Source organism: Bombus fervidus, chromosome 13 (assembly GCF_041682495.2).
Source record: "Bombus fervidus isolate BK054 chromosome 13, iyBomFerv1, whole genome shotgun sequence".
Classification (NCBI taxonomy): Eukaryota; Metazoa; Arthropoda; class Insecta; order Hymenoptera; family Apidae; genus Bombus; species Bombus fervidus.
The window spans coordinates 6,422,263-6,441,439 of record NC_091529.1 but is presented as its reverse complement, the minus strand read 5'-3'; the positions used below and the strand labels follow the sequence as shown (position 1 = coordinate 6,441,439).

General features: G+C 32.0%; 5 protein-coding genes across 6 annotated transcripts in view; 4 read left to right on the top strand and 1 right to left on the bottom strand.

Moving 5' to 3' along the window:
- The first annotated feature begins 137 nt into the window (after positions 1–137).
- LOC139993891 (protein lifeguard 3) lies at positions 138–1,759 on the top strand. The gene is made up of 7 exons (XM_072016051.1): positions 138–480; positions 546–790; positions 880–933; positions 1,007–1,097; positions 1,175–1,300; positions 1,376–1,525; positions 1,607–1,759. Exons 1-7 carry the CDS (start codon positions 397–399, stop codon positions 1,757–1,759), a joined length of 903 nt encoding a protein of 300 aa, XP_071872152.1. The 5' UTR covers positions 138–396.
- A 443-nt stretch (positions 1,760–2,202) lies between these two features.
- On the top strand, positions 2,203–2,911 carry LOC139993898 (protein NATD1). The gene is made up of 3 exons (XM_072016058.1): positions 2,203–2,349; positions 2,508–2,614; positions 2,699–2,911. Exons 1-3 carry the CDS (start codon positions 2,220–2,222, stop codon positions 2,909–2,911), a joined length of 450 nt encoding a protein of 149 aa, XP_071872159.1. The 5' UTR covers positions 2,203–2,219.
- Positions 2,912–3,012: 101 nt separating this feature from the next.
- On the top strand, positions 3,013–7,395 carry LOC139993877 (tetratricopeptide repeat protein 21B). Its single transcript, XM_072016013.1, has 6 exons — positions 3,013–5,141; positions 5,211–5,527; positions 5,604–5,935; positions 6,020–6,227; positions 6,307–6,620; positions 6,729–7,395. Exons 1-6 carry the CDS (start codon positions 3,013–3,015, stop codon positions 7,359–7,361), a joined length of 3,933 nt encoding a protein of 1,310 aa, XP_071872114.1. The 3' UTR covers positions 7,362–7,395.
- A 7-nt stretch (positions 7,396–7,402) lies between these two features.
- Positions 7,403–9,489, top strand: LOC139993900 (malate dehydrogenase, cytoplasmic). Its single transcript, XM_072016061.1, has 6 exons — positions 7,403–7,785; positions 7,901–8,046; positions 8,123–8,275; positions 8,377–8,538; positions 8,894–9,100; positions 9,369–9,489. Exons 1-6 carry the CDS (start codon positions 7,524–7,526, stop codon positions 9,480–9,482), a joined length of 1,044 nt encoding a protein of 347 aa, XP_071872162.1. The 5' UTR covers positions 7,403–7,523; the 3' UTR covers positions 9,483–9,489.
- Positions 9,490–9,504: 15 nt separating this feature from the next.
- The window catches only part of Lovit (loss of visual transmission), a 33,936-nt gene continuing 24,263 nt past the window's right edge, over positions 9,505–19,177 (bottom strand). Inside the window, exons 2-11 of one of the 2 annotated variants that reach the window (XM_072016036.1) lie at positions 14,737–14,864; positions 13,838–13,996; positions 13,357–13,619; positions 12,933–13,181; positions 12,343–12,593; positions 12,069–12,182; positions 11,683–11,976; positions 11,427–11,557; positions 10,973–11,147; positions 9,505–10,550 (exon numbers count right to left, since the gene is read on the bottom strand). In XM_072016036.1, coding sequence (XP_071872137.1) covers positions 10,320–10,550; positions 10,973–11,147; positions 11,427–11,557; positions 11,683–11,976; positions 12,069–12,182; positions 12,343–12,593; positions 12,933–13,181; positions 13,357–13,619; positions 13,838–13,926 — 1,797 coding nt within the window. In that variant the 5' untranslated portion in view covers positions 13,927–13,996; positions 14,737–14,864 and the 3' untranslated portion in view covers positions 9,505–10,319. Of the gene's footprint in view, positions 10,551–10,972; positions 11,148–11,426; positions 11,558–11,682; positions 11,977–12,068; positions 12,183–12,342; positions 12,594–12,932; positions 13,182–13,356; positions 13,620–13,837; positions 13,997–14,736; positions 15,006–19,177 lie in introns of those variants that run through there. The other variant, XM_072016034.1, reaches the window with a different exon arrangement.

The following is a 19,177-nucleotide window of genomic DNA, read 5'->3' as shown; positions in this document are numbered from 1 at the left end:
TTCTTTCCTTGTATCTTGATCACTATTACTAATGTTCAATGTACGTGATAAGTATATGTGTATATGTATATTTATATACTACACACTCCAAAAATTTATTTTGTTTGCATCCTAGCATTCATTTGTTTATCTATGAATTAGAAGTTTGACATTTTATGTGTGTCTATTATTTTCCTTATCAATGTCCTGAAATTCTGCATCTAAATAAAATTGAAAGGTGAACAACTTTTTTGTAAGTATAAATTCAATTTTATTAAGATATATTTGTGTATTAACACATTCACTATGTCCAGAGAAAGTGTGTTTGATATAAAAATGCATTTAGTTGGTATTTCAGATGTAGTATGTAACTATTAATTTAAATATTTGATAGCACGTTATCAAGACAATTATCTGATGGAAGAGAATCAAGAGGCTCAAAAATTTATACCAGGTCCTCCACAACTTCCCCCTTTGTATAAAGGGCAGAAGATAAAAACAGTGAGTAACAAAAATTACATACATTCGTACATCTATTTATTTATTAATAATGTGATTTTCATTAGGGACCATACACTACTACAGTTACGGATGAAATGGTAGCACAAAGAGAAAGGGAGAACGAACAATTATACAGAGCTTGGCGTGAACAACAACGAAGAAGAGCAATGGCGCCAGATGATGATGATTCAGAATATATGGGCGACTTTAAAGATGACACAGTGAGAAGAAGTTTTATTAGAAAAATTTTCTGTATATTAACAATTCAATTACTGTTTACCTCTGGCATCATTGCAGTCTTTTTGTTTGTGTAAGCATTATGATTTAGCAATGTTTTAATAATATTTTCTTTATGGATTAAAGCTATGAATCGTGTTTATTTTAACAACTCTATTCCAGGGATGCTGCCAGAAAATTTATGATAATTCATTGGTATATGTGGATTATAGCTATGTATGTAAATAGTGCAACTATACTGCAACTATTTTAGATATATTATTTAGTAAATAATTCATAATTTTATTAGGATATGCTTCACCATTTCTTTTTGCGCTATATCTATATCTGAAAGAGCTAGACGCAATCCACCTTTCAATTATATATGGCTAACTAAATTGGTAAGGTTCTTAGCCATACTTAATTGGATGTCTTTCATGCAATTTAACATTCAGTACTAAAAAATTATTATTTACAGACACTTTCTATGTCATATTTAGCTGCTTTTGTATCAGTCTTTTTAGAAGTTGAAGTAATATTGATGGCATTAGGTATGACAACTTTAATTACATTAGGAATAGGTCTTATCGCAACATTTTCTAAGGTACTTAGCTATAAAACTTGTATGACATAAAATAACAGAAAATATCATAAATAATAATTATAAATAATGTTACAGTTTGATTTAACAATGAGAACAGGACTGTTGATGATCTTTGGACTGGCTTCTATTGTCTCAATTTTTGTGATAATGATAGTTCTGCTATTTACATATATAAGAGTATTACATATAATAATCTCAGTTATAGGAATGATTTTATTATCAATGGTTAATATAAAATTAATATATATATATATTGAAAATATTATTTATTTCAAACATAAAAGGACATTATTATATGTTTTCTAGTACTTGTATTTTGATGTGCAAACAATTATGGGTGGAAGAAGAATAGAATTAAGTCCGGATGAAGTTGTATTTGCAACAGCACAAATTTATGTTGACATAGTACTGTTATATCAATACGTGTTATTGTTTATGGGTATGATGTATCATCGATAAATATTAAGGATAAATTTATATTATGTCATTAAGAATAACCTATTCTTATTATAGCAGTAATATTTTAGATACAGATTTGAATATCAATAAATAAATGTATGTGAGATATTACACAATAGAATTGAAAACTGTTTTCTTTTTTATGATTTATCTATATATGTGTTTTATCGCTATTGAGATTATTAACTTACACAGTGTCAATAATCATTTACTATAAAGCTATAATTATATAAAATTCATAAATGAAAGATTCTGAAACGCTACTGTCCTTTAAAATAGCATGTTTCTGTTAAGTCTGTTGCTAAGCAACTGTTTGACAACAAAAACCTAACCTATTGCATGTTCAAAACTTCAATTAAAAAATACATATTTTGTAGATTTAAATGAATGTGTAAGTATATAATTAGTTGAAATTTTTAAAAGATGTATTATTATTAGTATCTTACATGTAATAAATGGTATGAGTTACGTGACCAAATTATCGTCACTTATGTCATTACAAATCAAACGAAATAAATTTGCAAGGTTGTTTTATGCAGTGCATCATAATGAAAAACGAGGTCTTTTCTACGTAAAATTGGATGACAATTGTAAGATATATTTCATCCGAAAAATTATTATTTTAATAAATTTCTAATATTATTCATGACCCAAGAATTGAGGGGAAAATATGGAACAAACTTGATTTTCATATTGTTAATGTGAATAGTATTTTAAAATATATTTCTTTTTTTCATTTTTTGACCAGCAAGAGCAGTATTACAATACAAAGCTGAGAGAAAGGTTTTAGACATGCAAGTGATCAGTGTACCCTATAGATATACAGGAAGAGGTTTAGCTCGCTTGCTTACAGAGGTAAAATTTATTTTCAAATTTCTTGTAACTTCAAATGAATGTTTATTGTTATAAATTATGCTATATTAATGTCTATATTTGTAGACTGCATTTACATATGTTATTGTGAATTATTTATATATGTACTTGACATGTGAGTACATGCAGAAGTATTATCTTGCAATTAAGAATCCAGCTCTTGAGGAATATATTGTTGGACCACCGCATATTTTAGAAGGACCTGATTCAGAACCTTTAGACCCTGACATTATATATGAATTACCTGATCCAGAAGATTTTTTGATATATTCTTCTTAATAAATATCGTTACAATAATTGCTGCAATTTTGAATAATTATTGAATTAAGCTATCACTTAATGATTTAAAATTTATTATTGTTCCTTATTTCACTGGTAAAATGGAGGAAATAGAGTATATTACTTTAATTGAATGGTTTTGTCATCAATTTTACTACAATGGCATGCTAGTTTATTGCAAAGAAGCATGTGAAGTGTATCCAGCAAACGAATATCTAAGAATTCTTTTAAGTCTTGCATACATATTAACTGGAAAAGTACAAGAAGCAATCAAAGAATGTTCAAACTTAATGAACAATGCAGATACCACATTGACAGCATTGCTTCTTCAGAATATTGCATATATGAAAACTGAAAATGTTGAAAAGGCCACTATAATACAAATCGAAACAAGAATTAGAGACGAGAAACGAAAATCGTCTTCAAACGCATTAGCTTTAGCAGCCTTAGTGTTGCTTTTATCTCAGAAAGCTGACAAAGCTAGAGATTATGTAGAGAGGGCTTACAAGCTTGATTCATCCAATAAAAACGTGTTATTAACAAAAGCTTGGGTGGATTTATTTATTGCAAACGAAAATGATTTGAGTGAGTCAAACTTGTTTGAAGTTGTTTTAGTACAAGATTCAAAGAATATAAATGCTTTGCTTGGCTCTGCAAAATACAAACAACAGCAAGGTGACTATACAGGAGCAATATCAACATTGAATTCTTTAATTGTACGATATCCTAAATTATGTCTACCCTTGGTAGAAAAATTGTACAATCAACTCGCATTGAGAGATTGGGACCAAGTTCTGGAGACCGCTAATAGAATAATGTCGATCGACTCGAATAATTTGGATGCAAGAAAAGCACATGCATTTGTATATCTTTGTAGGGATGGAAATTATAATGAAGGACTAAAACATTTACAGTCATTCTTTAGAAATATGATAATTATAGAAACAAAGAACGTCACAGTTTTGGTGAACAATATTCAATTATTTTCACGATTAGCTTGCAAACATCAAGGGATTTTATTGGAGGTTTCTAGGACAATTGAGAAGGCATTACAACAGAATCCAAAAAGTGCAGATCTCATGGTGGAATTAGGAAACTTGTATGTTTCACTGGGTAAAGTGAAAGATGCAGAAAATTGGTATAGAAGCGCTGTTCGAATAAACGAATCGTCGTTTGCTGCTTTGATGGGATTAGCCCATTGTCAGCTTTTAGATACTTCGATTGATGCCTTGGGCTTGGCACAGCAGCAAGTAGATTTTTTAATGGAGATACAGTCTAATTCAGTGGATGCAGAATTGCTTTTTATGTCTGCCAAATTGAGCTCCAATGATTCCATTAAAGTCCTGAATTATTTGAACAATGCAGCTACGATCATACTGGACAACTGTAAATATGTACCATATGGTTATGATTATATGAAAAAATTAAATCCTGATTTATGTTTAGAAATTTCCAAACAACGTTTAGTTTATTCTGTAACAAGTGATGTAACAAATTCTGAGGAAAATGTATCCAATTACAAAGAGCCAAGTTTGTATTTGTTAGAGCAATTATCAGAGGCATACCCTGGTTTGAGTATTTCACAGTTACTACTAAGTAAAGCTAAAATGCAAAGTGGAAATTTAGAAGAATCTTCATACATACTAAGAAATCTTTTAGACAATGTGGATTCATCCAACGCGGAAGCGCATTTATTAATGGCGCAGATTCTAGCTCGTCAAGGGAATTACCAGTCAGCTTCACAAAGTCTTGAAGTTGGTTTAAGTTACAATTTCAAAATCAGAGACAATCCGATTTATCACTTAATTACTGGCATGGTTCAAAAAGAAACAAATGATATAGAGGGCTCAATAACAAGTTTTCAGTTAGCTATGTCATTAGCTGAGATGCAATCACATAAAAATACTTCAGAAGCTTCAGATATTTCAACATCAGATATGGCAACTTTGTACCTGGAACTAATTTCTGCTTATGGAAAAATGAGACATTTCAATGAGGCAATTGACATAATACAAGATGCAAATATAAAACTTGGGAACACTTCAGAGAAAGGTAGAATATTAATAGGAAACGCAGAGTTACTTTTAGAAATGGGAGAGTTGGATGGAGCCATTGATTGCTTGGCAAAAGTAACGTCAGACCAACTTTATTATTTGCAAGCACATACGCGTTTAGCCGAGATAAATTTGAAACACAAAAAGGATCGTCTCGCTTTTGCTATGTGTTTCAGGTTTGTTTTTCATAAATTTCTACATTTTGTTATATTTTTTTCAATCTGTTGAAATATTTTATTTTGTAGAGAATTGGTTGAACATTGTCCTGGTCCTAAGACATATAGTATGCTTGGTGATGCATATATCTCTATACAAGAGCCAGAGAGAGCAATAGAAGCATATGAGCAAGCTTTGAAACAGAATCCTACAAATAAAGTACATATAGCAAGTAAGCTAGGAAAGGCACTTATAAAGACGCATCAGTACACAAAAGCCATAAATTATTACAGAGATGTGATGAAACAAGAGAACTTTAAAAGCTTGAAATTGGATCTTGCAAAGTTGTTCATAAAGTTGAAACAGTATGATAAAGCAGAAGCTACATTGGTTCAAGAATTACAAGGTAGAAATTATTTTAGCTGCATAATTTTATTCTTCTACTTTAATTTTAATTATTGTAATGAGTTTTGATATTTCAGATGGTCGACGAGATTCTGATTTAAAAAGTTTAGAAGTGCGTAGTCAGCTTTTGCTGTTGCTTGCTAAAACACGAGAAAAAGCAGATAATATTAACGGTGCTTTGTCAGCATTGAAGGAAGCCAAGGAAAATCAACATAGATACATTCAGCGCATGGGAGGTTCTAATTTGGAAGAGGAAAAACAACTTCTTGCAAATATCTGTTTAACAATGGCTGATCATTCCTCTTCTCTAAGAGATTATGATCAAGCTATTACGTACTATAAAGAAGCACTGAATCATAAGCCTGCGGATGTAAATGCTTTGTTATCCTTAGCGAAACTTTATATGCAGGTAAGTCGCAAATAAAATGACAGTAATTGCAATTTACAGTATCATTTATGAAATTATTAATAATTGTACACTGTAAAATGACAGACAAATAATTTGGATCGATGTGCTCAAAGCTGTACAGCTTTATTGAACGCGGATCCCAACAATGAAGCTGCTTCCATAATGATGGCAGATCTTGCATTTAGAAAAGTTGATTTTGACACAGCAGCATTTCACTTTCGACAACTATTGCTGAAGCAGCCAACTTATTGGACCGCTTTAGCGAGATTGATAGAAGTTTCTCGTCGAACAGGTGAATTTCATTAAAAAATTTAAATTTTGAAATTTATAATTCCCTAATGCAAGACTTATTTACGATGTAACAAATTTAGGGGATATGGACGACCTTGAAGAATGGCTTCATCGAGCAGAACTAGGAATGAGTGGTGCAAATTTAACACCTGGCTATTATTATTGCGCGGGTTTATTGGATTGGCGTATGGGTCGATTAAATTCCGCGCTTCGTCAGTTTAATTTCGCGAGACGTGATCCTGAGTGGGGTCAACAGGCAATATACAATATGATCGAGATTTGTTTAGATCCGGATGATGATTCTTCCCTCTCTAATGAAATCTTTAATGACGATGATGCTGAATATCAGGACTCTAGAACGATGGCTCTGAAAACAGCCTATCGTTTGCTACAGGTACTCAAAAAAGAGCAAAAAGAACATAGTAAATTTATGATTTAAAATTTTTAATAAAATAGTGTGCTACAAAATTTGAATTTTAAAAACATTACTTTATTATTACAGGAATTAAATCCTAAAGGTAGTCCGCATGAAATGTTGACGCACAGATTGTTAAGCAATTTCTTTCTGCTTGCTACAAAGCAAAAATCCAATGTGGAGAAAGCATTGCAGGATTGCACAGCATTAGCTAGTCAAGAGGCATTGAGAGATCACGTAGGACCAGCTTTAGGCATGGCTATGGCCCACATTCTTTTAAAACAAACTCCTAGAGCTCGAAACCATCTAAAACGTGTCAGCAAGAACACATGGACCTTTGAGGATGCAGAATACCTGGAACGTTGTTGGTTACTTTTAGCAGATATTTATGTTCAATCCAACAAATATGAATTGGCAAATGATCTTTTAAGACGCGTTTTACAACATAATGCCACTTGTGTTAGAGCTCATGAATTGTCTGGATATATTGCAGAAAAAGAACAAAATTATCGTGAAGCTGCATCACAGTATAGCGAAGCATGGAAGTATGGTGGAAAATCGAAATTGTCTGTGGCTTATAAATTAGCTTATTGCTCAATGAAAGCAAAAGCTTACGCAGATGGGATAGAAGCTTGTAATGAAGTTTTGAAACAGAGTCCTGATTATCCACGCATCAAGAAGGAGATTTTGGAAAAATGTATTAATAACTTACGTACTTAATAAACAATTATGTCTTCATTGTAATTAATTAACAATCTTTATTTATATATTTGGAAACCTTCTTTTTTTCCATTTCTTGCGAATTAAAACAAAATAATACTATGATTTATGTCGATATTCGTTTGGTAAATAATTAAATAGAGAATATAAACTTGCAATAAAATGTTGAATGAAAAATTACATTTAGAAAGGAATGATCATATACTTAGAAATTATTTTCGACGTAAAGAGAATGTTTTAAAAGTAATAGTTACAGATGGTACAACAGATCTTGCACGTGCATTTTTGTATAGAATGTTGAATGATAATGTGTTTGGTGAAAATCAATCGGTCTTTGTCAGTCTTTATGAGTTACCGAACAAGGCGACCTTCTTGGAAAGTGTTGCAATTGAACTCACTTCCTTTAGCCCCAAAGTTTTAAATGGTAAATACCCATGCAGTAATAAAAAGATGGTTTACTTTTGTTTAATATTATTCAGTGCATTATGTTAAGTTAAATAACAAGATAATCAATTACTAAGATATTTTAATATCAATAGGCATCAGTTATGGTCATGATGCTTCCATTGAATTTAAGGATGCAGATGTTGTAATTTGTATTGGTCATGCAAGAGAGTATGACTTTAGGGATAATGAATACCTTGAATCATTTTTTGAAGAATACGTTCTGACTTCCAAGTTTTATGTATATTAATTATTCCTATCTTGTCCAGATATAATATTAACATTTCCAGTATTTATAAATCTTATACCATCTGTAGGGTGAAGTTATAGAAAAGTATGTAAAAAGGGATGCAAGAATTATTGTACTAGGAACTACTGCTGCCACAATCATATCCAAATATGTGAAATCTATTCCTATCAAGAATATAACTACATTATCTTTACTTAATTTAAATATTGCTGCAGGTCAGGTACTTCTGATGTTTCTCATATGTGTTTGATATTTAAATAATTTAATTTATTAATGATTTCAATTTATTTTTAAACAAACAGCTTTTTCTTCAAATTTCAGATTGCTGCACGAGCACAGTGTCTTCCAACAGAAGTAAAGAATATAATAATCTGGGGTTCGAATGGCTGGTATAGTTATCCCGATTGCAGATATATGTATTTCACCTGTGGAAAACCTTTGGCTGATGTTTTGAAAGTTTGGATCACTGACGTTCTTCCACAAGTAAAACCTTCGACCTTTTGATATATGAAAATAAGATATTTAATACTAAAAATTGCAATTAAAAAATTAAAACTATGAAACTATATACGTATATATTTCTTTTTTTAAATATTGCCCTTTCGGGATATATAAAGGTTTCAAGTAAGGCTTTACCGCTTACATTTATTAAGTTTTAATCTTTTATCCAAGTTTCAAACTTTCCGAATGTGAATCGTGTATGGAGTTGTAAATTGGAATAGTTGCATTAAATGGTTGTAAGATGATGTGAAGTGATGTAGTATAGTCATTATTTTCGTGAAAATGAAATAGAATTAAATATTCGATGTTAATTAAGATATTTTCCTCCTTTTTTTAGATTATTCGAAATGTTGTTCACAGACCAAGCCTCATTAATTCCATAGCTTATGCGTTGGCAGAGCATTGTAAAATCTTATGGAATGGCACTCCAGAGAATGAATGGACCTCTATGGGTGTTATGTCTGATTATTCTTATTCGATTCGATCTGGAATATTTTTCTCTTATCCCGTAATTTGTAAAAACAGGCAGTATGAAATAGTACAGGTATGACAATTGTTAGTTGGATCTACAAGTAAATTCATTTCTGATGGTTCATTAAATTAATTTCGTGTTCAGTCGTAAATGTAATTCTTTTTGATTAATTAATTTGTGGAGAATTTAGAGGTCATTAATTTAAAGACTATGTTCTTTTCACCCCTTTTTTCTCCTCTCATATATCAAAAATTTTTATATGAATAATAAAGAAATGTAAAATATAGAAACATAAAAATATTAAAAAATTAAAATATAATTTTTTTGTGTAATTTTACAGAATTTTGATATGGATCGGTACGTTCTGCGGTACATTGTGGATCTAAGTAGGTTGATTTTTAGGGAAATCGAGATTGCCTATGAAATTTGTAGTTTAAAATCAATTGATCCTTAATAAGGTATATTCTTCATTCGTGTATAGATTATGCTACGTATTTTATTACGTTTTTACAAGTTACATTTATTTACAAGTATCTTTAAACTATATAGAATCGTAACTGTAAGATGTATCGTAGATACACGGAGCCACTATTTGTGCATCGTTATCGTTATTATATCGTTATTACATTTCCTAATCACAACGTTTCATAGATCTTTCCAAATCATTGAAATTCTCTTTCGTTATGTAAATAATGCTAATAACAATAAATGTAGAAATGTTAATACAGCAGATATTTATATAGAGAGAATCACACAATATGTATACATCACTTTAGCAACAATTATTGTTTTGAACAGTTTTTACGATAGCACTATTCTTTTTATACTTGGTAGTAAAAATAAAAATAACCAACGTCGCCAAATGTGTAGTCTACTTCAAAATTATCAGAGTAATAAAATCTCTTTAGCATTAATATATATATATATATATAATATATACCATAATTTAGTATTAATTTGAAGAATAAAAATAATTCAAATATTTCAGTGTCACTAAAAAGAAAAAGAAAAAAAGAAGGAAAAATAGATCACTTTGACGGCAGTCTAATTTTTTCAAAAGTGATTTTAGAAGAGAATTGTTAATTAAATATAAAAATAAGACACTTCTCTTTAAATTTCAATAACTCAAATTTTAAATTTATATTAGTTTCCATTAATAATAATAAATCATAATATATAATACGATAATTCCTCCAGGGTTATTATTTCAAATTAGTCAAATATAAAATCCATTCTTTAAACAATAAATTATAAAAATAAAAATAATTAACGTCTGTTTACCAAAGGAACTTCAAAGATCTAAATACATAATCTGTGTTGCAGAAATGGCTCCGCAGGCGGCGAGGGTACTAGCCACGCATACAACGGCTGTAGTGGTCCCAGATTTACTGACGATCGTTCCTAGGCAGCAGGACAAAAGAAACTGCGCCAGAAACACCATAGAGGAGACGATTGCGACGTCCGTGCCAAGACCACGCACTCCCCCGCTTTGAACGGCTTCACCCTCGGCTGTCACCTCGAACTACAAAGTCGACTAATTCAATTTCTCCTTGATATATACGTCTGTTACATTACTACGTTACGTTATTTAATGGCATTACACTTCTCGTCCATTGAGTTTTATTAAATTATTCTTGTTATTTGTAAAATAATTCTAATAATATAATAATTGGATATATTATATGGTACGTATTATTAAACTTTGGAAATTATTAAGGTTTATTGAAATTCTGAATGTTATTTGTTACGAGAAAATATGGTTTGTTTTAAATTATATATATTTTTTCATAATTAAGGAGCATTCTGGTCCTAATCCAATCTAAGATAAAATTGTGAATTGAACAAATTTTTATTTTTTTAATCATGACATTGTTAGTTGAATGATTTAAATTTTTTGATCGATTCCTTTGGGATTACTCTTTCAAGATATAGGATGCCACTTACTGTTGATGAAGCATGATAATGTGCAACTAGAAGATACGGCATAGTGAATAATGTGGAGTACATAACACCTGCGGTCCAAGAGAATATGATCACTCCCGCGGGATGTTTCGTCAACGCCATCATCATCATACCAGTGCTATAGAACAGCAGGCCGCAAATGTATACCCTCCGAGCTCTGTTAAATCACATGATACATTATACGTCTTTTTCCAGAAAAACGATTCTTTTTTATTACAGTTCTTTGTTTAACAAAATCTGAAGGACTTAAATAAAATACGAACTAGAAAACTAATTTTTGAATATATAACATTGATATGAAGAATTATTTTGATAAGAAAGAATCTAAATAGAAAATAAAATGAAGTTTAAACTTCCAGTGAAACTATAGTATCATTAATTACGGAATTATTCTGTCAAATAAAAATTACTTTTTAAAAAAAAAGAAGATATTTACTTGTAGCGTTCTATGAGCTTCTCGATGATCATTGAATAACAGGAACAGGATAATGAATACATAGACATTCCCCAACATCCAAAGCGAACTCCACTTTCGTATAATTCTCTTTCTTTGCTACCTTCTGGAGCCTGTAGTTTGCACGAATAATACATTAAATTATACAAATATAAAAATTCAATTATATACATTATGCAAACGTATAATTTTTAAAACTAAGTAATAAAAGTATAATAATTGATTAACGAATCAATACCTGTGGGTTCCCCCCATAAACAGCTTCCCCAACGAAATCAGTGAAGTACAGGGAATAACATACATGTGCCATCCAACAAAATAAATTAGTTAGGCACACCATACGAAGACTGTGTGGCATATATACGATAGAAAGAAGATATTCCCTTAATGTGGCTTTTGGATTTCCTTCGATACTCTCATCGAAACCATGTTCAACGTAATTTGTGTCTTGGATGGGTATATCTGGTATCATAGGGACTTGACCAACTCTTTTCTCTGGTTCTTGAACTGGAAGAGGTTTCAGAGCAAACTCCTATTAAAAAGAGGAAGAAGATACGATTACTTTATTTATCATTACTACTTTATTTTTGATTTATATTCTGTGAAACAAATATATCGACTTACATCCTTTTTCGTAGCAATCTCTTGATCATTGTCCAAGGTGCCATAAGAAGCACAATCATCTGTGATGATTTTTTCATGTTCCTTTGGCTGATCCTCCGATTCTTCAGCAGATGCCTGAATTAATTTCGAGAATAAAAAAAAATTCTTAAAAAATGCAGGAAAACTATCCAAGCTAATTCTTTATTTCTAAAGCAATATAAATTAATCGTTATTAATGTTAGTAGTAGTATATTCATTAATATTATTCTTAATAATTAATTAATACTAAACGAACCTTTTGTTCCTGTAACTGACGATATTCGTCACTTTCCAACAATTCCAATGGGATTTCTTTGAAGCTGGTAATGGTGCAGGATACACAAATAACAAAAATAATTGTAATTAAAGTGAAAGTAGCATGAAGATGTCCACCTAACATAACTCCTATCGTAGTAGCATCCCAATTAATTCCACCTAGTCCGTACCCCATGAATCCTCCCAAGCCTGCCATTATGGTGAACGTACTTAAACCTTTAGCGTGATCATCTGTGAAAAGAAAAATGTGCAATAACGAGTATGAGATCATAAACAATTCTTGTAACCATCGCATCAAATTATATTAATTTTATTCCAATTTTAGTTTAAAACACAAATATAAAATATTTTATTCAGAATAAAAGTTTTGTTTTATTCAAAATAAGTAGTTAAATAATAATTAATATATGTAAACCAAGTTCATTTTATGGTCTCCTAGTGGCTAGAATTTCAATAAATATCTATCTAGTAATTAATATAAATTGTATGATTAATAATTAAACGATAATAAATATTAGTTAGTGCGTAGATAATTAAATAATATTATAAATAACAACTTTAATTACTTGCCAGGTACAGTGACGTCGAGTAAATAAGCTCTGGCTGGACTTTGGCAGGCATCAGCATCGAAATCGAGCAGAACTGTGCCTAGGATTGTGAAGAAAATTCCCCAAGAGTGAGACGGAGGTTTCACTGACTCTTCTTTCGCATGTTTCGCCGTAGTTCGATGTCCTAAGGGAACTGTATAGTTGGTCCATGTAGGTGGAACATCCCCGAAGGCATATCCCATATCTTCCCCATTTGGAACTAGTATTAATCCTTGAAAAGTAAGTAGAAAGTATATCATAAAGTAAGTCATTTTTAATAATCGAGTAAGCATACAAAATTTACAAATAAATATCATAATGAATACTGCTCTTTGCCATTTACAGATATTTATACATTTTTCAATTTTCCATAAACGATTATCATAAATTACACAAAAACATTTTACCTATCAAAACTCCAAGAGCCAGCAATAGAATGAACGGTCTTCTTCTTCCATATTTTAGTCTGCATCTATCACTTAGACTTCCCAAAATCGGTGTAACGAAGAAACCAATAAGAGGGCTGAGTGCCCAGACGAGGGTCATATGCTGATGATCTACGCCGATTTTTAATAAAGTCGGTGAAACAAACGCTGTTTCTGCGGCGTAAGAAAATTCGATTCCCATCACAGCCGCGGATATTCGTACCAATTCTCCTCGTGTCTTTTTTCTACAAGATATTTATACGTATTTATGGCCTATGTTATTTTAGATTTGTCCTTTTTTACTGAATTTTAATATATTATAAGCCGAGAAACTGATTTTTTTTGTTTTCAGAAAATGAATTTTCTAGAGGTGAAAGTATAGAATAAAATATATCCTTTGTACTTTTCTATCGTTTAAAGTTAATTATTTTCAGGACCTTCGCGCGAATAATTGAACAAATACCTGTAAATATGCGCGTAATCATTCAAACTCCTCTCCAATTTGGGTGGTCCTCGTAGATGATTCAAGAACCCTTTAATCCCCTGGTCCATCGGTATCCCATTCTTCCACTCTTTCCACGTCTCCCATTTTTCTTTAAACTTGTCTCTGACATCGTGCACCCTGCCAGCGAAACCCTCATATTCGTGCAATTTATCCACCATGACTCACGATTTAAACTTTTATTCTTTTTCTCAGCTAAATGTCTTATCTCTCATTGTGTCACAGAAAATTCAAAGCAACACCAAAACTAATCGTCACTTCGTCAAAAATTCTCCATCAACCCTTATGAATGAATTACGGGTAAACATCGATCAGACAAAATAATATCCTTCATATTTCTACTATATCTTCTTTTCCTCCGAAAAAAATACGGAGAAAAGGATTAAATCAAGAAACAATAGATATAATAAAAATGAATAACACGAAATAATATCCTTTTTATTCTTATCACTTTCCTTTAAAAGAACGAGAATATTAAACAAGAATACAAAGAAAACGATAATCGAATTGATTGTACGGAAAGATCAAACTTTACGAATGAACATCGCACAAAATAATATACTCCTTCTCGATTTTTCTCCTTCTTCTTCGAAAAAAAAAAAAAAAAATGGCCAGTTTAATTAAACAGAAATTAGCGTGAGAATTAGATCGAAAACGTTCATTTTCGTAGATTCATCGCGTTCGATAAAAATAGAATAAAATTTCACGAGAAAGAAACGACGCGAAGGGATGTTTCCCGTACAGGGTTGGGGGATGTTTCGTCGACGAGACGCGAGAAACGACTGGTGGTTCCGCAAGCTCGCGACTAAGACGAAAGCTCGACCGACGTCGCCTTTCACCGTGGATACCTAGTTACATACCTAGTCCCTCCATCCGTGTTCCGGTAGGACGTAAAATGAGCTTCCCGTGTACCAAGGGAAACGTACTTATCAGCCAGCTGCTTGTTACTCTTGATTAAAATCGGTTCGGTCGTTTGTTCGTGATTTACCTTTGGAAAAACGTAAAACAGTTTTTTGCTCAGTAAAAGTATGTATACATATAAAATATACAAAAATATATACATAGCACCGGAAAGTATGTGGATGGTATAAAATTAAAAAAGAAACTTATAAGAAAGAAAAATTAAAAAAGAAACTTTATAGAATAATCATAAGAGGATGTCGTAATAATATTTTTCTGTACATCGGTTCTCTTGTGGTTCTTCTAAGAATAACAACCTTATACTTATTGATAGTATAACAACATCATACTTAACAATGATCATAGGAGAGAAGGTTTCTTTTGTGACTCTTCTAGGAATAACAGCCTTATACTTAACAATGATCATAAGAGTAAAAGTTTCTTTTTTAAATATCTTTTTGCATATCGTTTCCTCATTCCATTTATGGTTCTTTTACGAATAACAACCTCATACTTAACAATGACCATAGGAGAAAAGGTTCCTTTTGTGACTCTTCTACGAATAACAGCCTTATACTTAACGATGACCGTAAAAGAAAAAGTTTCTCTTCTAATATTTTTTTTTTTTTTTTTTTTTTTGCATATCGTTTCAGGAAGAAAGAAAAAGATTGGAGTGGCAGAAATCGTTATTCAGTATCCTATAAAGATTATATGTGTCTGACATAAATAATCAAATATCGAATCAGCTGCTCCTCTTTCTGTGTCCCTGTGAAACATTTGCTCTATTCTCGTAACACACAGCTATATCATGGTTTACGCGTGTACACACGGACAGGTTTTCAACAGTACTTTTCACCGTTGGTCGTAGATGTAATTTCCGCCGCGGAAATTGCACTTTGTCCATTCTCTCCTTCCCACCAGGATTTTCGATTCTATTTACCACCGAAGGATGTTCTACATATATTCTGTACATTTAGATACAATTTGATAGATGCTCTATGCTTTATTGAATGCTATATTGAATTCTAGGAGAGTATTTTTAATTCCCTGTATTTTTCGTTTCTTGTCTTACTATATTACCGCACATTTGCAATTTACTTACATTTATTTACATTATTATATTATATTTTTAATTTTCTTTTTTTTTTCAGGAAACATATAACACATTGGCAAACATATGGATCTATCGTATTAGTCGACAAGGAAGTCCTACAAAGTAGGTCTTATTGCGTATGTGGCCTTGGCACGAGCTTCGCCTTTGTCAGAGCTTACGATAGCAATACGCATCGATAATACGTTCATCGGTTGAACGTTTCACTCTTTTCCTCGATGGACTTCCGATGAAGTCGTTGCATTGTAGCCACAATGGACAACATCGATTTCAGGCTCTCGTTCCTTCCCTGTATACGTTTATTTTCTAAGAAAATTATTTAATCGTGGAAAACGAAAGAGAGAGGGGCAACGGTATACTTGACGTTAAAAATAACAAAAAGAAATATCACTTGTTTCAACTTTTGAATGCATGATCCCTTCAAATGCAATAGGCTATTTTCAAATTGCAAGTACGAAAGATGTTTCGATGTAATTTCTTTACTTTAGCACTACACATGTAGAAATATTTTTTCGTGCAATGGAAACTATGTATGCAATCATAATTTGAATTAATTAACTATTCTTTATCGTATACTATCCTTTCGTTCTTCTAAAGGTTTTAGTTCGAACGTATTGTTAGTTAGCCTTGCACGAGTCAATGGCAATCTGATTTGTTAATGATTTAACATTCCCTCTGATTGAAGGCACACGCAAATGCCGTCTTATTTCCTAACGACGTGCCTCGCTCGCAAGAACCAATCTGCGTTGTGTAATCAGACTTAAGCTTCATCTGAAACGGAATGACACACGGAAATTAACATTTCTCCAGGATTAGATATTATCCTATCCCAATCGCGTAATTTTTCTTCTTTTCGATGTCCTCAAAATTAAGCAAGAAAGTTAGGTAATTAATTGGCAGGAAAATTACGTTAAAAGGAAATAATTAAACTAATGTATCAAGAGTAATATTACAGATTTAAGTTGATGTAAAAGGAGAGGTCAAATCTATGGTCATATAGAATTTATTATAAAATATTTTGAAGATAATTGGCAGTTTCCCACTTTTCTTAATCGTGTTTTTATCAACTTCGAAGAATCTTTTCGAAGGACGGTTAATAAAGACGAAATATCTTTTTCGATCCGATTATTTTATTAAATCTTATCAAGTTCTCGGTTCGTTCTTGTAAGACCGCGATAACGATGAAAAGCAGGATTTTCTTACACTTTTGTATGTGCGCAGGTATAAGATTTGGGAAAGAATAATTTTCCCCAAGCTAATTTTGATTTTAACAGGGATAATTCTTCGAAATGAAGATAATTCTTCGGAGAGGACACGACGAAACAATTTAAGGAAATCAGATCTTTGTAACGTTGCGATTCTTGAAATTTACTACTTTACAAATTTCTATGATTCTACGAGTTTACCAAAGATTAAAATAATTGCTGCGTAAAATTATAGAACTTTGAAGGAACTCGAGTTTTCTATCTTTAAAAGAGAAGGTAACTAAAAATTATGAGCTGCTTCCTTTTCTCCGAAGAAAACACAATTTTCTTGTCAGCTACCTCGATAAAACGAAACACCAATCAATTTCACGGCGATGATACGTCGTTGATCCTTATTCGATCACGTATATCCCTTTTCTAACGTTTATCCTCGCTATTTATCCTAGTATCCGTCTAATAAACGTTCACAGATTCCAATTTTCTTCACGATAAAGACACGATCGATAAATTTGCGATTCAACTTACGACGATGTAGCCGAGCTGAAAGTGATTTTTATTGGCACTTAAGCAACCTTTCTATTTTATATCCTCTGAAATATTTGCAACCCTGTTAAGGAGTTACTCGAAATTATCGTTTTTTAAAAATACCTTTCCCGAATGAAAAGTCTAGATAAACGTTTGATTGCATATACAGAGACTATTCGTTACACCAATTTCAATCTCTATCGTAGACGGTTTCTAGAAAGGGAAATATTCTCGATAATTTTCTAATATCGTTTCCTATCTGTCCAAGTTATATCAATACGATAAATTCAACGATATGTGATTCGTGTTTCTCATTGATTCTCTATGATCCGTGACGTTCTCTGTGACGTTATCTGATCTAAGAATACGTCAAATTAAAATCGATTAATCGTGTACACAACGTTACGGTGTAGTAATCTTTAAAGAGCGTAACGATTCTCATCGAATCTTCGAGGAAATCAATGAGAAAATGGAGCAAGGTTAACAGGAAATTTCGAGAAAGAAGACAGAAATCGTTCGGTGAACTTCGCTCGCACAGAAATCGAAGAAGGTTCGATGGGTTCGATGGTATTCGCTCTCGTTGCTATCTCTTATTCAAGAAGTTTTAAATCCGATGGATTCGCTGAGAAAGACGATGGAAAATTAAAGGAAATAATTTACTTATATCGTTAGTCGACTGATTCTCTGTTACAGATTATTTTCGAAATAATATCCGAGTCTTCGTGGTAAAAACGATGTTCGGTGGGAACAGGTAATAAGGGTAAAAATTAAGATTTTTCAAATACCTGTCAAGTATCTCAAGTAACAAATAGAAATCAAACTTAAAATACGAAGAACTTTCGCGAATAAAACTGAAAATGGGGTTTTGGAGCGTGTTCTTCTTAGAAGATCTGCGTGTGTCTTAGTTTAATTCACCACTAATTAATAATCTTCTCATTCGTGTCTCCCTTTTCAAACGGTTGTTACGCGACATAATTCTGGCAATTGTGCCAATTATTACAGGGTTAAACGGGCAGACAAGTGTGTTGAAAACGAGAGGAACACCGGTGACAATTATCACCGACAACAGTTTAATCTTTCTCCTCGAGAGGATCGGCTTGTTCCTAATTAATTTAATTAACCACAAGAATTAAAAGATGAATACTAAACAGGCAACATTCTACATCGCGGTTTTCCATTATGCCTAGTGTTAAGGTTATACGATGGATGTGGAATTAAAGAAACGCGTGGGTAAATTGTAAGGTATTGTAAATATATAATTTATTGTGAAGTGTGGAATATATATAAGCTGGTCCAGATCCGCACGCTAGCAATGTTACCCTGAGACTAAAAGAACGCCGAAACCAACGTCGCACGTGTGCCGCTTATGGTCTGTCGTCGACGCATTCTTTTGTCTATGCGCTATCGATGACATCGGCGCTTGTGAAAGCTGAAGATCAGATGTAGAGTTTTCTTAGAAGTATCGATCACTTCAACACCTAGAAACAGTTTCTGTTATGTGGAATCAAATTGAAGGCACTATTATTCACAAGAAACACTTTTTCAAAATCAAATATATCA